At 42.4% G+C, this 19,695-nt stretch overlaps 2 protein-coding genes across 4 annotated transcripts; both read right to left on the minus strand.

Moving 5' to 3' along the window:
- Positions 1-2,073: 2,073 nt before the first annotated feature.
- Positions 2,074-5,766, minus strand: LOC103707402 (HNH endonuclease domain-containing protein). The gene is made up of 3 exons (XM_008791870.6): positions 5,421-5,766; positions 4,983-5,105; positions 2,074-2,437 (listed from the first exon to the last, which is right to left on the minus strand). The coding sequence occupies exons 1-3, from the start codon at positions 5,668-5,670 to the stop codon at positions 2,283-2,285; spliced, it is 528 nt and encodes a 175-aa protein (XP_008790092.1). The 5' UTR covers positions 5,671-5,766; the 3' UTR covers positions 2,074-2,282.
- Positions 5,767-9,580: 3,814 nt separating this feature from the next.
- On the minus strand, positions 9,581-16,491 carry LOC103707400 (eukaryotic translation initiation factor 5A-2). Of its 3 annotated transcripts, none has more exons than XM_008791867.6 (6): positions 16,325-16,491; positions 16,016-16,164; positions 13,286-13,408; positions 13,148-13,204; positions 12,993-13,067; positions 9,581-9,961 (listed from the first exon to the last, which is right to left on the minus strand). In XM_008791867.6, exons 2-6 carry the CDS (start codon positions 16,136-16,138, stop codon positions 9,860-9,862), a joined length of 480 nt encoding a protein of 159 aa, XP_008790089.1. In that variant the 5' UTR covers positions 16,139-16,164; positions 16,325-16,491; the 3' UTR covers positions 9,581-9,859. The 3 variants fall into 3 exon arrangements, with proteins under 3 accessions (XP_008790089.1, XP_008790091.2, XP_089783773.1); XM_008791869.6 differs by having other exon boundaries at positions 12,941-13,067; XM_089927647.1 differs by lacking the exon at positions 13,148-13,204.
- Positions 16,492-19,695: the final 3,204 nt, after the last annotated feature.

Here is a 19,695-nt window from a genome sequence, read left to right on the forward strand (position 1 = left end):
GGTGTCGGGTCCGGTCAATGTTGCCGTCTGGTTAGTTATCTAGCTTTTTTTTTATTTATAATTTTATAAATTAGGTAACTCTGATGAGGACCATATTTTTTAGATCTCTGATGCAAGTCTTCTCATGTAAAGGCTCTAGCATGGCTCAATATGAAAGAGAATTGAACTTGTAGAAAATTCATTAAAGCACTAGTTTGCAACTTGACAGGATAGCCCCACACTTCACCGTGATCTCTCCAGGGTAGACCTATTCTGAGCCCCGGCCCTTTCATGGCCCAATCTGACGCTCGAACCAAGCTTGGTCCATTGATCAGCCTGGCTTGTCGAAGGATAGACTCGATCAGACGGGCTAGTAAAATAATAGCTCCTTGGCCGTTTAGGTGAAGCATATGTACCGTAAAGCTAATGGAGTAGCAGATTAGGTAGCCTCTTACGTAGCTAACCATTCTGGAGAGACCCTCTAGCTGGGCGAGAAGGACTTATCCGGAGCGCTCCAGAAACTGTTATCTTTTAACCTTTTCGTTTTAGCAAAAAAAAAAATAAAAAAATAAAAATAATAGATTCCTGATTGGAGTTTTCTCCTTCTTCGTCGACTCTCGGTGGGAGTTGGACTCTCACAGCCTCTAAAGGCTAGCCTCTGCTTCTATGTAAAGAGCCCCGATCCCTCTTTGAGACTAACCAATCGATTACCGCTGGACTACACCTAATAAAATTAGAAAACACAAGCTCACGGAGTGCCCGAGGCAACTCTCCATCTTCTGACCACAAGGTATACCTTGAATGGTTAGCCACACAGGCAGCCATCCAGTCAGCAGTCTTGTTGGTATGTTTTGGTGGTCAATGTCATTGGTCTTTGTCGCTAAAGCCGGTCCTTTGTGCCGATCAAGAGCCGTCACCAAAGTCTCAATCAGCGGCAAGTGGGCTAGAACTTGGACTCGACCAAGCAAAAGAGCCCCTGCATCATGTTGGAAAATCACGGTTTGATGCTTTGGAATCAGGCTCACATGATGCAACTCTAAGCGTTATCTTTATATAAAAGAAAAGAAGATGAATTTTTATTTTATTCTTTTAATTTATAAATCACTGCATTATAGATATACAAACTAATTGAGTTCTCAAAAGAAAGAATATATTTAATCTATTGATTTGTTAAACCCTGTTGCAATGTAAACCACTGTCGTATCATAGAGTTCTCTGTTTAGACTTTCTTTAAAGCTCAATTATAATACATATTTATCATGAACAGTTTGTGTCATCAAGCAATATATTCTCTGGTGTGATGAGTAGATGGAAGTTGGCCATCAATTCATTTTATTATATGATGAGACGAAGTACAAAACGCAAGGTGGAAGAAACCAATTCCTTCAATTGAAGCACATTCTCACCAAAATACTTGAATCTATGAGTAAATCTTCCACAGTCAAGGCATCGCTTTTGAACATCCTTTTATTGTTGTCCACCCATTTCCTCCATCACACTGCCATCAAAAACGCATCCCAGCCAATCCTAATATTTTATTTTTACTTGCTCATATAGCATTCTCCTCAGAGCAAGAGCTGGTTCTGGATAGTTTCCTCCCTTTGGTCCCCTCCAATCCTCCATCCTCCATTATACCACCACCTCCTGGTAGTAAAGCCAGAGACTCTTTTTTAGAGCACTGGAATCTTCATTAATACTTCTGCCTACAATAAATAATTTAGCATAGCCCAGCATGCAAGATAATTTAATCAGTGAAGAAAGCTAATAGCTCACAAAGTGACTTGAAAGAAAGAATGGCAACATGCTTTCCTGCTGTACCTAGGCACTCCGAGCATATTGGATATGGGAGCTTCATGCCCATTCCCAACAAAAGCTGTTCTTTTTGAAGAGAATTCTTCCATGTTATGTTCTTTTAGATCGATGAGGCTGTGTTTTTTGGGTTCAATGGATGTTTGAGAAACTTGCAAAGTCAGGTGACAGCAATTTCATGGCTTAGAAAGTAACAGCATAGGTAGGCACTTTTGAACTGATTCTGGCCTGTGGTTACCAAAACAGATGACTCATACACTGCATTGTTAACCATGTGAATGTTGCTGATCGAAAAATATGTTTGATTCTTGAATGCTGTAACACAATGCTCAAATTATTTTCAGCTGCTACATTTTTTTTCCCCTCCAGAAGAGAAAAACATGACATAAAGGAACTATTAATGGTCTTTCATTACAACAACAAATAGCAGCAGAAATCATGCTGCATTTGGAGCAAAGAAATGAACAGATGAACGACGAGGTTGCTGCTGCATGTCATGATGTTTCCTTGTATGGTAACTCACAAGCAGCCAATGGGTTCTTTGACTTCACCTGACCCAGCATTTCAGCGACGGTTCTGCAGCGACACTGATTTCCTGGACGAATGACATCCCCATAGACAGCCATCTCAATTATATCAAGCTCCTTATCTGCAGGGAAAAGTTTCATGTAATTCTACACAGGTCAAAAACCATCAGAGCCTGGAAAGGAAAAATAGTATTAATGATACAGTATATGGGAACTAACAACGCAACCGTGATCAGTCATTTGGGTGATGATGCTCACTAAAATTGAATCTGATGACCTGCTAATCTTTGAAAACATTGCAAATCTAGGTTAGATTGGTACAACTTTTTATAGATAGCAAACTACTACAAGTGCAAATGTGATCAAGAAGTTTTCCTCCATACATCATCCTTATGGACTATCCTTTGCCACTGTCGTGAACAGCTACATCCTCAGTCAACTCCTATTTCAAAACTTGAATCATGGTTGCTTCAGCTCCGCCCTGCCTCTACTTCCACTCATTCTATGTAAATAGGAAGCCCTCAATCTGCTGATAATTCATTTAGTCTTTGTTTTGCAGTCTATGCTTAATAAATTCTATTTAATCCTAACACCATCAATCCTAACTATACCATGCAAATGCCTTGGAAATATAGTCCTATATTGACCACAGGATTCTAAATCCTTTTCGCCCCATTTAAACCTACAATCTTCCCACACAGAATTGCCAGAAGTATTTATGTCTTAAATAGCCATCCTCAAATTTGACAATTATGTGTGAATGACAAATAAATCATAAGAATAGCTACTCTTCTTCTAGTTTGTTTAAATCAAATTTCTTCCAAAACCATTCCACTCTTCTATGATATAGAAATAAGATAACTGTAAACAAATAGCAAATCAGATTAACATTAGTTTGACAGTTTAGGCATCACTTATCATCATTTCATGACAAAATGCCAACATGTAACCAACTGTCCCCCTTTTGTCATCCGGACAATGCATCATAAGTGGTATCAGTTCAAGTTCTCAAGCCATTAGACTACATGTTCACCAACTGTGCCACCACCAAACATGAGAAAGATTTAAAGGTTCAGCGGTGGCAATAGATGCGGCCATTACAGGGGGAACAATGCCTAGGAATTCATAAAATTGATCTAATATAGAACTATGGTCAGGAGGCTTCTTTATTAAGCTTATCCTTACAGTTACGATGAAGAAAAGGAATGGAAAGAGACAAATTCCATGTATCCCCCCTCATTTCAATTGAAAAAATGCAATCCACATGACATCTTTTCTTTCGATTTTTTTTTTTTTTCTCCATTTCTTTAAAGCCCTTCTCCAAAATGCCGATGAGAAATCAACCATATTGTCAGCTTATTAACAATAAACCACCCACATTCCACAGAAAAAACATCATATGACGTGCCTTCTTGCATATCAATAGCCTTTTAGTTATAACATGTAAAAATATAATGGTTCAAGGCTGACCCTTGGAGACAGAAAATTTCTTGCCATTGTCATATCTACTCATATCAGCACCATTTCCTTTGAATGCTCGCTTCTCATAATCATCATTTATCCCATGTTCGCTCTCTCTTGATTGACAAAAAAACAGTATGAAACACCATTTCTAGTTCTTACTTCTTGCCTATGTATGCCTAACATTACAGTTTGATGAAATCAATACAGGTCACCAAAACAGTTTAGGTGTCCCTCAATATGGTTTTGGCATCATTTGACCATGCACCAAGACTTGGTGCTTGTTGCTAGTAATTGTCTGTGTCCAGCCGAATCCTCATTAAACAACCTTTTGATACATCCTCTACATCTTCCCCTAATCTTTCATCTTTGACCAGTATCAAATAATCTTCAGCTTCATCTCATAGAGTGTGATTTACATCTTTAGTTCTCTCTCTCCAAGAAAACTCTATGAATGTTTGTTTGCCATTCATAGGAAACACTTTTTCACAAAGATGGCCCTTAGGGATACTTTTTCATAACTTCCAAGCATGTTATCTTATATTTCTCTTGTGCCTTCCTGACCATCTGATACAAAATTACAACTCCATTCTAAATGTCTGAAGTTAAACATCGATTGGTTTGGGCTGGATATGATCCCAAAAAAAAACCCAGTTTTTTAGCTTTAGGCGATTTTGGCCCAATGCTACTGAAACCAACCCCCCAAACTGAATTACAGATGCAATAGGCAAACACATTCCTTTTGGCTTTGTTTCCTTGTTTCTTTAGTTAAATGTGGAAAACATTTTCATAGGCAATATTTCCATGGTTCCACATTGCTTCAGCCTGAAATAAGTCAAACCATATGGAACTTCAAAAGCCTAAGACTGGTAAAAATCATGACCCAACATCAAAAGCCAAAGTCTTCATTTTTATAAAATTTTAAACTCCGAGCACCATTAAAGTTGTACTGGTACTTACCTCTATTGAAGCCCAATGCTTCAATAATAATCGGCATCTCAGTATATGCAGGCCATGCATGATTTGCCTTAATTACTTTTTAGTCTTAGAAATTCTGGTTTCCTTCATAAAAAACATCTGAAAATACAATCACAAGCAACACAAACTTCCAAAGCAGCCATAGAAACAAAGATAATATAACTTACAAAGAGTTGAAGAGAAGAAAAGAGGGCAAAAGAAAATGAAGGCAATGAAGCACACACATACCAGTGAACTTGATATCACATGAGAAACCCTCCAGTTCAGCTTTGTCCACCCACTTCTTATCTGACTTAAACCTGTTCACCCTCGTCTGAAGAATTTGGCAGTTCTCTGCCGTCGACTCCCCACCTACAAAATCCTTCGTCACTCGCTTCTATTTAGCATTCAATAAAAACCTCAGAGCTAAAAAAATGACATTTTTTAAGCCAAATATGGCTTTAAAAAACAGTTTAAACCTAGGAATAGGCCCAATATCGATGCCGATATAAGTAACAAAGAGATCCCAAATTGCAACAAAACATCGAAATCCCATTTGTATCAATCGCAAGATTTTATGATGATAAAAAAAGGCAAAATATTTCGCTTAAAAATCAAAAGTAAAACTAAAAAAAAGAAGCCAATGGGAATCGAAAAAAAAAATCGATCTGTTGATGGATAGGGTACCTTTGGAGAAGGGGATGATGTGGTCGTACTCGTAGCAGAGACAGCCGTGGCAGTTCCAGAAGCGCTTGCAGACGACGTTGCCGGCGGGGTCCTTGCGCCACCGCTCCGGGTGGCGGCCGGGCACCACCTCCGCCTTGGCCCAGCACAGGGCCTTCGCCTTGGCGTCGAAGAACCTCGGTCGCTCCCCCCTTCTCTCCCCCTCCTCTTCGTTATGATTCCCGCCGCCGCGACGAGGAGAAGAAGAGCTCATCTCCTTGCGCCTCTGGATCGCCCTTTCTCTCCAAAACCCTAAGCCTCGATATTATTATTATTTACATCCCGGATACGGTTCATACATAAAATGAGTGAGTAAATCAAAAAAGAATAAAGTGTGTATCAAAGAGAAACTAGATTAGAAAGATGGAAAGGAGTTGAGCCGTTTTTTTATTATTATTATTATTATTATTATTATTATATCGATTGTTTACACTGATCTCGTACGAGCACAACCAATTACATCACTAGCAAAAAGGCTATCCAAAGAAGAAGAAATAGAGACCTGATGGGTCCAAAAGAATTCTTCAGAATGATGGGTAGCAAATTAGGCAACCCAATCAGCAGTTTTTTTCGTTTTTCGAAATACATGTTGGACTGGAAAAGCACGGCACTCCTACAACATCCATCGTGTCGTCTAGGAGCGGGTGCTCTGCCTTTCCCCGTCCCTTCTCTAGTAAGCACTCAATCAACGAGGCTGAGTCTCCCTCCAGGATGATACACCCAGCCTCTAACACATGTCTCGCATGAAAGAGTTTCTCTCATGCTGCCTTGAGTTTTGTCCCAAATGCTAAAATCTCGAAAGAATGATGTCCCCCACAATAATCAACCTGGAGTCGTGGTCCTTGATCACAAATGCCACTCCATTACTATCACCACCAGCGGGCAGACTCCCATTGTCCTTCATTCAATCTAATTCCATGCATCTTTAATATGCCAAACCATGCACTCTATAGTCGAACTTCCACTCCAAAGAAGAAACCTAATCCTAAGATAAGGGCTAAATGAGCCCATTTGCTGTAGATACTATGGTACATTCATTTAGCCCTGTGAGAGGTTGCAAGAAAGGTCTTAAATGAAGTGTTTTGGCCAATGCAAAAAGGTGGTTATTTCTAGCAATATCTTTTCTTGATACGCTTCTTATATTTATAACTTCATGGTTTCCTCCCTACATAAATAACTCACACTTATCCAAATAACTTCTTTTGGATAATTAGTTCCTGTAATAAACTATTTAGGTGTGTTCTTTTCTATAAATGACAAGAAGCCAATCATAATCCCTCCATATGTCATATATAAATTTATCAAATAAACCTTCATTAATAAAATATTACTTATTAATTGTTATTGTTTGATAACTAGTAAAATTTTGGGTTAAAAACCAAGGTGCCTAGACAAAAGCACCCAAGTGGCTATGTTCTAATAGTCTTTGCAAAGCAAGGATAACATCTAAGTAATTGCAATTCGAGAAGAGGACCATGCACGTGGCTAAACCACTCTACGAGAAGAAACAATGGGCAGGTTAGCCTATTTTTAAAGGTTGTCTGATTGTTGCTTATCATTTCATTATCATTCTTATTAACTTATATTGTAGAATAAATTTTATTAGGTGTAGGAAAACTTATCCGATGAACGGACTTATTCCACGAAAGAGAGATTTTCTGCTTTTGGTTGGAGAGATATGGAGATACATTGAATATACATCTAATTTTGCAGGATCTTAAAGGCAAAATGCAATTGCAGGGATAACTTTTCCCTATCCTATTAAGTATTAACTTTTCCCTATCCTGCAAAATGAATATACCCTCTCTCTCTCCCCCCCTCTCCTACTTATATCTTGTGAAGGTATAACTGTATAAGGCTATTATGTGGGCAAAAAAAGAATGCTGCCGGCATAATCATGAAATGTGGCTCTTATTCCATGGTTATACCGGATAGTTTTTGAGGCACAACGTGCTTCCAACGATGCATAAGGTAATCCAAATTATCCTAGAGTCTCAAATCTAAATGCCGGTATGTTATTAGCCCCCATGTTGAGTTCATGTGCCTTATGGAGAACCAGCATGTATTGTGTGAACAAATCCTGTTAAGCACGTTGTTTAGGGACTGTCTGGATGCCAAATTCTTCATCCCAATGTATCCACCGGCCCAGTGGAGGTCTCGAGAAGCAAATAACAATCACCGAGAATTTTGAAGGATTGGTGAAGCTTCACGCCCATTGTATCATCTTACAAGGACAAGATATCGAAAACTGGCATCCAATTTTTTTAGGAGTGAAGTCATATAATATCTTGGAATTAGGCATTCCAACGTCCAAATAGGGTCTTATTATTATTATTATTATTATTATTTCAATATTATCTTGCGTGTTCCAGACCATTTCGGGAAGAGTAGGGTCTCCTTCCGGTTACGGCCACCATGTAATTTAGGAACAATCATGATTGATAGAAGGAATCTCTTGGGTTCAACAGAAATCTTGGAAATCCTGATTAAAAGAACAATATCCAAATGATCTTCCCTCCTCATGTTCACTAAGCAAAGAAAGTAAACCAAAATTTTGCCAGAAAAATCCAAGCAACATAATAATAGACTTTGACTAGACTGTGAAAATGATACCTCCACAATTTCTCGGAGTCACATTGCTATAAACTAAATGAAAATACCTTGCATCTATTCCGCATTTCTCGGAGTCACATTGCTATAAGCTAAATGAAAATACCGTGCATCTACTCCACTAAAATATGAGAGTGGATCGGATAATATTCATATGAATTTATTTTTGTATATGAATCTATCTGGATAAAAATTTAAGTATTCGACTGATACCTGCATCCATATTCATATCTATATTTGTCAAAAAAAAATAAATATAAATATAAATAGACAACTATCTTATCTATATCTGAATATCCAATTATATTTGTAATTCTATTTAATTTTTATATAACTCATTAACCTTTAAAAGAGATATATAACAATATAACAATATTACATGCTATTTATTTGATTTACCATTGAGTTATTAAAGCTAGTAAACTACACAACTTAAGCCAAACTCGAATTGCAATGAGATAGGCGCCAAACTCGAATTGCAATGAGAAAATCTTCCTACTTAGTGATAAGCATCTCTTGTGATTTACCAGCTTGCTAAATTATGAGCAAAAAAAAAAGATGTACTTATCTTTCTGTAAAGAGTGCATCGAGTATTTACAAAAAGAAGAAAGACAGCTAGCTAGCCAAGCCATAGATAAGATGTATCTTAGGATTTTTACAAAAAAAAAAAAAAAGCATATCAAAGTCCTATAAGAAATTCAACAAACTAGGGATACTAAAGATGATAACACTCATTATATATCAGTAAAATTAAAAGGGATACATTTAAATGTTCAAAACTTAACTCAATATGCAGATGTAAATTGTAAGAAAGCAGCTCTTCGACTGCAAAGTATACGTGGCCACATTCTGATGAGAGCAAATCTGAAACCCAGAGGCATAGAAAGCTCGTTGTCATGGCAACATTTGATCAAAAGATACACGTGCAGACGCCTCCCAAAGCTCGTCCATTTTCTTAACACTGAAACTTACATTTTGACCTAAAACAGATAACTCTCACTCAATGGAGAAATTTCACATGGGAATTCATATTGAATTCCAGTCAGATCAAACCTCACCATCAGAAAATATAAAAAAATTCTGATCCCAGAAGCCTAACGATATTCGCAACAATTCATTTCTTTTAGCCATCAATCGAAGCCAGATATCAGTTTCTGCAAAGCTTTAAGCGTTAATGTCATAACAGAAGGTCCGTCTGCACAATTCATACCAAATCTCCCCGCCCCCCGACCCCCCCAACCCAACCAACAACAACAAAAAAAAAAAACGACTATAGGTCTTTCAAATGCTAATTTCAAGATCCATGAGACTTCTGAATTCTAAATTCACAATGACAGGACATAGTAAGAGAAATAGCATCCAATTATTCACCCAGCCCAGTACAATGATGGTAGGAGGATGGCAAAATCGAATGCCTTAGTAGTAAACGTAATCATTGATAGAGAGAAGAATAATCATGCAAATGGTATAAGACTTGAGACAATCAGCAAAAGCACCAACCACAAAACCGTCTATGCAGCAATTGCTAGCACTGAAATTTAAAACAGCAAGATGCAAATTCAACAACATCACAGTAATAGGGAATAACATAGGAATGTATAAACAAGTTCTTAAAAGCTAGTTGGGAAACTATCCCAACAATCACTGCCCTTGGCTCCTGTGCCAAAAGTTCAAGATGGATGAAAATCTTATAGTATCTACCTATATATCTTCTTAAAGTCTCAAATGACTCCACTGTGCCCTTACAGAATCTGCAGCTTGAAAAATAACAATAGCCAACAGATGCCGAAGAGCTACTTCGGGCCAATATCCTTTAATGCACAAATCTGCTCCTCACCCATTGCAGACATTACGGACACCACCAGATCCTTCCCTTCCGCAAATCCATCCTTAATCTGCATTCCATAAATAAGTAAAGGTTACAAAATTCAAATTGGAGCCACCACAGCAATAGAATCCAAAAATACAGATGCCAGATTGTTTTATAACCAAATAAAGAAGCCACCCTCAATGCCAAAAAAACAGTTAGAAGGGTAGAACACAAAAGAAACAGCTTCTAAAGAAACATTGTTAATGACTTGTTTCTCCTAGCGAAGACCACAAAGAGACTAGATTTAGCGTGCCAGACATCCGGCAACATACCCTGATTATAGAGGGCTTTAATGTGGAAGCATGGGCTGTGCTTTTAGAGAGCAGGGTGGCCTCAGTATGGGCACATGGTGCCTCTGGTTGCGTGAGAAAAAGAAATAGAAGGCTTTGAGAGGAAGATAGAGGGCCATGGTTGGGGAAATGTGGTGAACGGGAGAGGAGAAATTGCAGCGTGGTGGGTTGATAGGCTGGGCCAATGTGATGCACAGAGGATGGGAGGATTGGATGTATCAAGAAAATGATTATAAGCATCAGGAGAAGCAGAGCTCTTCCTTCTTTTTCTGTGTTTTTTTTTTTTGTGGGGGTGGGGGGGGGGGGGGGCTGAGTAATGATTTCATTGCAATTTTCAAATTAATTGCAGAATTATAATGGCTAACTAAAAGGGCAAAAATCGATGGAAACCTGGTGATCAAATTATTTAAAGTCATTTAACTTGTTTTGTGAAAAGGTTGCTTTTACATGATCAAGTTAGAAACACCAATTTATTCAACTATGTTCTCCACCATAGACATGCATGCCTCTCAACAGAGAAACCTGGTGAACCTAAACTTCTGCTACAACTAACACATATGCCACAAGTCAAAAAGGAAGCAAGTAAAATAAGCTTCCACCTGGATAATGTGCTATATTGGTAACTTGTGTGCAAGCTAATCATACAATTGATTTGATAACTCACTTTAACCAACATCACAGATTAGATACAGTGTAATGTAGAAGACCTTATGATGATGGCTTGTGCATGATAATGAGCAATTACATCCTAGTGGAACTGACTACGAATTAGTATCAGCCCATATTACAAAGTTCATAAGCATCAAGTTCCAATGACTCTTATCTCTGGTGCTAGTGAATGTTTATGGCTCATGTCAATAATTCAAGATCTTTTCTTCATTTATATGGATTTCATGATTCTGATTTTCATTCTGATAATACAATCCCAGAGATCCCATGAGTGGAAATACTGTAGCTTTCATCATAAACATCATTATCATGAAAACTGAGCATAATGAGGACCTAGTAAGATTGGACGAATCGTCATCTTCACTTCTATATAATATTACTTTTTTGCAGGATTTTTCAAAGAAAAATATTAACAAAATGGTCGGCAACACATCCCTTGAATCTAGTCAAAAAATCTCCATTTAAACCACCCTACCGATCATGTACTTTTATCATTGTCAAATGAAAAGAGAAAAATATGCATCAGAGTATGATACCTTGCAAGTTTATAAAAAGTTCTTGGTAATTTCAAGAAAATTATTTAGATTAGATGCAATTCCATGAACTCCTAGAATGGTTAAATTATTTATTTTATTCAATTTCAAAACTTAGAAAATAAAAATGAATGCAGACAAATCTAAGAAGGAAAAAAAAAACATTAAGGGGGTGTTTGGGTACTCCAAGATACTAGAGTCTTCGAAGATTTCTCTAGTATTTCAAGATCTGGAGTCAAAATTTACCATGTACAATTTGGATAGCAGGTTTTAGGTGATGAAATAATAGGTTAATACCCAAATACCCAAGTAAAAAAATAATCTACTTTGAGCTCTGGAAAACTACCCCGAACTCATCGCGATTGCTTGAGCTCACTCCTCCCCTCTTTTCCCTCTCCGTAGTCATAAGACCATCCTCCAATTCAGTCACCTTATCCAATCGAGTCTAGTACATAGAAATACTTATCCACCTATAACACTTCTAGCAATGTGAAATTATCTACCTAAAGTAATAATCTTTCTAAATGTACAAACCATGAGACACTGATTTGGGGCTGGAGCTAAATCAATTCATTAAAAAGTTCATAATAACCCAATACCTCTTATGTATCTTAATCCAATCAAAATTATTTCTGCATTATTAAAACCCAACTAAACGTTTTCATGGTTCTGACCAAGATCAATTGCCACATGTGTAAGCCTTGCTTAGATCATTGTGCAGATCTGTCTCGTTTTAGAGGAAAATAGTCAAATTTGGAACTTCTGGAAGATCCCTGAAGAATTTGCCTAGCATCCACTAAAATGTTAGCACCTAGCACAGCAAGGTGCAGAAAAATTGAAGAAACCTTTAATTTACTAACAAGTAGAATAACTTTTGTCCTTCTAAAATATTTGTTTTTAGGAAAGTATGATTAATTAGAACGTTCTCAAACAAATTTCAGATGTGATTAATGCACTACTAACAATTCAATTTGCAAGCATATGTGGATGTAAACTTCTGTAGTGATCCATATAGTCCAGGAGAGTGACTATCGAAATTAGTTGAGTATCATTTAAACAAGGGGGGAGAGGGAGGGAGGGAGAGAGAGAGAGAGATCTATTATTCCTCCACAACCATAATAAATACTGCAATTTCCTCTAGTTGAACCCAGTTATCAAAGTAAAATGAAGATGTACGATTCAAATTCTACAATCTCATGCAGGCAATGGTACCTCTTGACAGGTACAACTGTAATGGTAATGCAAAAAAAAGGCCTCCCAAGAAAAAAAAAACTGAAAACATCCTCATTTTGATGCACAAAAGACCAATCTATCATTATATATTTCCTGAACTGCCAAAAAAAAAAAAAAAAAAATCTAAGCCAACAGGGAAAATGCACAAAGAATGCATCACTAGCAAGTCCCCTCTAGCAATTAACCTAATATATTCCAATGTACTTATACGAGATAGCAATTAAAGATAATCAGTATAAAACGCTGAAAAGAGTTGATTATTGTGACTTAGAAACTCACTCAATAACACTTTCTGTGCGAAACAAGCATCAACATGTGTCCGAAAACTAACCTGCGTAAGAAGGGACTCATCAGTTGGGAGCCTCAAATCATCCTTGGTGTTACCATTGTCAGTAAGTAGACTCACCTACCACACGAAATAAAAAATTAAACAAAAATATATATTGGATTATCAAGACTTTGCATGGTGAAAGAACCACAACATACAAATCCATCCTCAGAGATATCAATGAGCTGATAGTCAGTACGATTAACATCAGGAACCTACAAATAGAAGTGAAATCAATATGAAACCCTTAAAAAACAACAAAAAAAAGTCTGTAGTAGTTAAATGGATTTGCTTACGTCACAGTTGTGAGACGATGGCACAATATCCTCAAGCTTCTTTCCATTGAAGATGTCTATGGCAACAAAGTGACATTTGGCATGACCATGCTTCCCAGTCTTAGAGGTTGAAACCTCCACAACCTATTGCAGCAATCACAAAGCAATTCAATCCACAAGACAGCTAGAAAGAAAGGGGAAAATGTTTTAGATAAGGAAAAAAAAGAAATAACAAAAACCAAATTCAACCTTCCTTCCATATCACATTCACCAACATAGAAATCCAGCAGAAATTTTTTGAACAGAAATCAATATTCCACCGTATGACCACAGAAACATCCAAACAGCACAAAAATTGTGCTTGAAGTGAAAAAAGACAAAGCAATCAAAAAGCAAGACGTAAGGATAGAGAGGCATATGATTTTTAAAGTTCAGTACTCACTATATGGATAACCAAGATTGATATACAGGAGAATGGTTATCCAGCTTACCTATCATTAACCAATATGTAGATGCATACACTGTCATTCATGCAAATAAAAATTGCTAACATCTCCCAAAGCATTATAATATTACTATGAGCAAAGATTTTCTTTCACTGAAAAGGTTGATTAAAATTCCACAAGTTCAATAATGTTCAAACAATAAAAAAAAGATAAGCACTAATGGAAGGCAAAATGGATCGTCCTACCTTAGCGTGGGACCATCCAATTTCAGCCAAATAGACCTCAGCACCGAGCAAGCCAAATCTCGGTCCCGCTAAACGCCAGTCTGACCCCAGACCTTCCTAAAGGTCGAGTGATTTCGACCAGATCTCTCCACTGTCATGAGCTTGCAGGATCGACCAAGAGCCGAAGAGGCCTCGTCGACCGCAAGTATCTACAACGACGCCCATCGAAATGGGCTCGGGGCGCCCTGCAGGATCAACCAAAAACTGAAGAGGCCCCATCGACTGCAGGTACTTACAACGACGCCCCTCAAGCCGGATTGGGAGCGCCCTGCAGGATCGACCAAGAGCCGAAGAGGCCCCGTCGACTGCAGGTATCTACAACGACGCCTCTTGAGCCAGACTCGGGGCGCCCTACAGGATTGACTGGAAGCCGAAGAGGCCCCATCGACCGTAGGTACCTACAACGATACCTCTCGAGCCGGGCTCGGGGCGCCCAACAAGATCGACCAAGAGCCGAAGAGGCCCATTGACCACAGGTATCTACAATGACGCCCCAGCCCAAGCTTGGGGCGCCCTATCGAGCTGACTTCAGATAGAGGGGGTTGGGCCGACATCAGAGTCCGCCGAGCCGACCTCGCTAAACATACTAATCGACCGCAGGTAACGACGCCCCGATCTGAGTAAGAGCGTCCTGCAGAGTCAACTAAGAACCGAGGAGGCTAGGCTGACCTCAGAATCCGCCAAGCCGACCTCACCAAACATGTCGCGGCCCCCAAATCGGCCCGATCTCAGTCCTCATCAAGCTGACTTCACCAAGGTTGCGGCCTCCAAGCAAGCCCGATCTCGCCTGCGGCCGCATCCACGTGTGCACCTATGCGCGCCCTTACGCCGGCATACGTGGCTGCACGTTACAACCTCCCCGCGCCATGCTTTGCTTGCTTGCTTGCCACTCTACGACATGACGACCAGGGGCCATACCTTACTGTCAAGGGCCATACCTTGTTGTTAAGAGCCATACCCTGTGAACGCCCACAACGCCATACGGTGCGCAGAAACAGCTCGAAACCTGTGCACCAAGCAAGTCGTGGCCACGCGCCACCTGGCCTTCGCCATTTCCTCCAATGATGAGGATGGGCCATACCTCTGCCACCTAGGCACCCCCGCAGGAACTATAAATAGCCCCATCAAGTAACACCTAAGAACTTTTAGCTGCTCCAACAAAGATCCACTCTAACTTAATCATCAGAGGGCTCACATCGGAATCCCACTGGTGAGACTTTGTGTAGATCCGCCGGTGCACAAGAAGTGACGTCCCTACTCCATCCCGACCGGCGTAGCTCCCCCGACTCCTCCGGCGTGGTCATCCTCGGGCCGAATTTGAACCACAACAAGCACAAAATGCAACAGCAGCAAATTCACACCCAAGAGAAAATCGTTGAAGGAAACCATAAAAGTGATGTTAAAGAAAATCAGAAAGTGAAGAAGACAAAACAATAGAAAGGAAGATGATTGAACCACCTAAAATCAATCTCAGAACTCAATTGGTCGGCTGAAATTAAATTTAAATATAAAAAAGTTCATTTCCAGTAGTATCGATAACAAATCCAAAATCTCCCAAATCAAAACGAAGACTCTTCTCGGAATTTGCAAAACATGCACTCGAGCTAGATCAAACTGTTGCTTACTTCCATACTAGATATTCCAGTGTTCTCCACAAATCTACAAAACATAACAAGTACATGATTCGGCATATCAACAGCATGGTCATCAATAAGTACAGCTAGATGTCGAAATAAAAGGGAAATCCGGAGAGGCTGCAACAAAATAAAGCCATTCTGATCCCAAAGTAGCGACGAATATCAGGAGAAAAACCTTGTCATAAAATGCAAATGAAGTCAAACCATCAATCCATATGGAGAAAAAGCAAGACAAACAAATCAAAAACACCGAAAGAAAACTTCATGGAAATTCCCATCACAATCCATCAAAAAGAATCAGAGCGTCACCAAACCTATTAAAATGACGAGTAAAACGAGCAAAGATCGCGAAAACGGAAGGGATCGGATCCAATCCGCACAAACCTTACAAGGCCTCCCCTTGATCACAAGATACCCGTTCTTACGTATCGTTCCAGCCTGCTGCGGAAAGGTCTTCGACGCTCCCGCATCAGCCTTCGACTCGAAGTGGTGCTCCTCGTCCGACATGCCTCCTGATATCAAAATCTACCGCGCTACAAAGATCCAATTCAAAAAACCGAGATCAGAACCAAGAAATCAAAAGTACTAAGGATCGATCGAAGAAAACCTAGCCCATATCACCAGATCTAGAAATTGAAGGAGGCGCGAAGTAGAGAAGAGAAAGGACAAGAATTAGTATTAGGTTTCGGTTACCTTCCCGCAGAGGGGTGAGAGAGAGCGAGAGAGGGGAGCAGAGAGAGAGAGAGAGAGAGAGAGAGAGACGGCAAGAGAACCGGCGAATGCTCGCGGGAACTGCCTTAAATATCTAGGCCTTAAACATGGAGGCGGCCCGGATTCTGCCGGGGCCTAGGGTTTCCATAAACTCGGCCTAAATCGCGTGTCGCGTCCGGGCCGCCTACAGCCGTCATATCGAGGAGACACGTGGACGGTTAGTTCTCGGGAGGCATCTCGTCGCGTTCGAAGTACGCATAGGAAGTCGGAACCTGCGCGAGCATTGCGACGGGACCACGACGTAACGCTGTTCAACGACGGACACCGGACAGCCTTTTTGGACCAATAGGTTAATCGGCGTGAATTTTACACGTGGCTGACACGCGTGCCTACGACGGGCCTCTACAATGCGAGGATAACTTTCTTCATCCGCAACCATGTATGTGATATCTCACACATTATACATGAAAAGTGTTTATCTAACACATCATAAATTACGTGGCCAAAACAACAAAACAAATAAGACCCCATTTGATAGACCTAATGCCAGTAGAATTTTCGAAAGTCGAGCTTTTTGAAGCAAAATTTTTTGAAATAGAGTTTTTATAAAAAGATATTTGATGTTTGGTAATTACATTTCTAAACTACCATAAAACTTTAAAATGTATTCTATAGACAAATTGAGAAAGTACTTTGGTATGACAAAATAACCATAAAAAAATATTGCATAACATTATACAATAGAGCATAATAAAATATAATATATATTAATACATAAATATATGATATAGTATAATATTACTATAATATAATATATTATTATTATAATATAGTTGTTATGGGGGAATTGAGCCGCCATGCCCCACGTGATCGGCACGCGTATCCAGGAAAGCTACAGCTGCCCTATGATCCAGCACTCCGACCCCGAGTCGGACCTCCTCGGCTCCGCAGCCCGACCCCGGGTCGGCTGCCCTATGATCCAGCACTCCGACCCCGAGTCGGACCTCCTCGGCTCCGCAGCCCGACCCCGGGTCGGCTGCCCTATGATCCAGCACTCCGACCCCGAGTCGGACCTCCTCGGCTCCGCAGTCCGACCCCGGGTCGGCTGCCCTATGATCCAGCACTCCGACCCCGAGTCGGACCTCCTCGGCTCCGCAGCCCGACCCCGGGTCGGCTGCCCTATGATCCAGCACTCCGACCCCGAGTCGGACCTCCTCGGCTCCGCAGCCCGACCCCGGGTCGGCTGCCCTATGATCCAGCATTCCGACCCCGAATCGGAGATCTTTTGATAACGACAGGCTATTCTCCAGAGGCACGCCGCGGCCTCCTGCTCCACTACTCCCTGCAACGGCTGTACCCGATGCTGCCCACGATCTCCTGTATCGACCGTACAAAGCGGAGCTCCACTACGCCCTGCCATGACCGTACCCGGCGCTGCTCCACGACGCCCCGTAACGGCCATGTCAGTGGCCATTCTATCGTGCCCCACGACGACAAACCCCCCTGAGAGACCTCCCAGCCAGGCATATATGCGGCTGGGGGGAGAAGGGGGGGGGTAAGCAATACCTCCCAGAGCACTCTCTCCCACTTGTGATTATCATCTCTCCTCCTCCAATCTCCTCTGACTTGACCGTCGGAGGGCCATCACCACCCTGGTGGTGGTGCAAGGCTTGTTTGCAGGTTCCTTGGCGGAAGGTGGAGCGCAACCAGCACCAACCAAGACAACTCAGGCGGAACCCCGTTCACACCGTCGTGTCAATCGTTCTCGGTTTGGACCACCAGCAACAGTTGGCGCTAGAAGGAGGGCCCGAACCTCCGAACGATCGTAATGGCACGGCGAGGTGGTCGCGGAGCTTCCAATGCTTCCGGTCGCGGAGCCTCTCGCGCCTCTGGCCGGGAGGCTGCTGCGTCCCCAACACACTCTCAGCAGCATTCCACCGCTTCTCCTCCCATTCAGACGGTCGAACCTGCTCAGTTCGACCAGCTAGCCCAGCAGGTTCGCACCCTCGCGGAGGCAGTGCAGAATCTGCAGGGTGTGATCTCTCGGGTGCAGCAGCGGGCTCAGGAGCCGCTGCTCCCCGAGCACTCGCCTCTTCCTCACAACCCGCGCTCCTTCCTCTCCCATGGAGAGGAGCGCCGGCGCGGGGAGGATTCTCGAGTGCGGTCCATTCTGCCAGGACCTTCTCATCGGAGCTGCGCGGGGTACGAGAGGCGGACCCGGGCGCGTTCTCAGACACCCCAGTCCTCGAGGGGCCCGCACTCCATTCGGTCCCCCTCGCGCCGCTCCTTGTCTCCCACCCACCGGTCGCGCTCCCTGGACCGGCGGGTGGACGATCTCCACAGACAGCTCCAGGTCCTGAAGGGCCACTCCAAAGATCCCTTCGCCGACTTGGAAATCTCCTCCCAGCCGGCGCTTGCCTCAAGGATCCTGCGAACCCTAAACCCGCCGGGGTTCAAAATGCCGGCGATCGAACCCTACGACGGGGCGGCGGACCCACGGGACCACGTGGAGAGTTTCAGGACTCTTATGCTCCTCCATGGAGCATCGGATCCTCTCCTCTGCAAGGCCTTCCCGGCGACCCTCCGCGGCCCGGCAAGGGCGTGGTTCGCCGGCCTGGAGGCTAATTCCATCCAGTCCTTCCACCAGTTCACCCGTCTCTTCATCAGCCATTTCGCCGTCAGTAGCCGGCGAAGACTGGTCTCCGACTCCCTCTTCGATGTCCGGCAGAACGAGGGAGAGAGCCTGCGGGATTATCTCACCCGCTTCAACAAGGCAACACTGGAGGTCCGGAATTTGAGCCAGGAGGTGGCTCTCTCAGCCCTGAAGCGAGGCTTCCGGAAGGGCAGACTCACATTCTCCCTGGACAAACGTCTGCCGCGGAGCTTTCCGGAGCTGTTGTCTCGGGTAAACCAGTATGCAGACGCCGAGGAGGCAGCCTCCCACCGGAACAAGGAGGCCGCCGAAGCCCCTCTAAAGCCCGGGAAGAAAAGGCGAAAAGAGGCACCCCAGAGGAGGAGCCCGACGCCTCAACGCCGGCGCAGAAGCCCGTCACCAGCAAGGAACCACGGCGCCACACGCCCTCGTTCTCCGCACCGGCGCTTCAACCGGTACACCCCACTCCTGGCCCCCCGGGCCCAGATCCTCATGGAGGTCAAGGGGCGGGAGGACCTCCCGGTCCCGAGGCAGATGAAGAAGATCCCTGGGAGGAAGCCTTCTCGGGCGTACTGTGAGTACCACCGAGACCACGGCCACGATACCGAAGACTGCTTCCAGCTTCGGGACGAGATCGAGGCTCTCATTCGCCGAGGGCGTCTCGGTCGATATGTAAACGACCGACGTCCCCCCGCAGACC

This window comes from Phoenix dactylifera, chromosome 15 (assembly GCF_051530095.1).
Source record: "Phoenix dactylifera cultivar Ajwa chromosome 15, Ajwa_hap1_PhDact_Kaust_v1.1, whole genome shotgun sequence".
Lineage (NCBI taxonomy): Eukaryota > Viridiplantae > Streptophyta > Magnoliopsida > Arecales > Arecaceae > Phoenix > Phoenix dactylifera.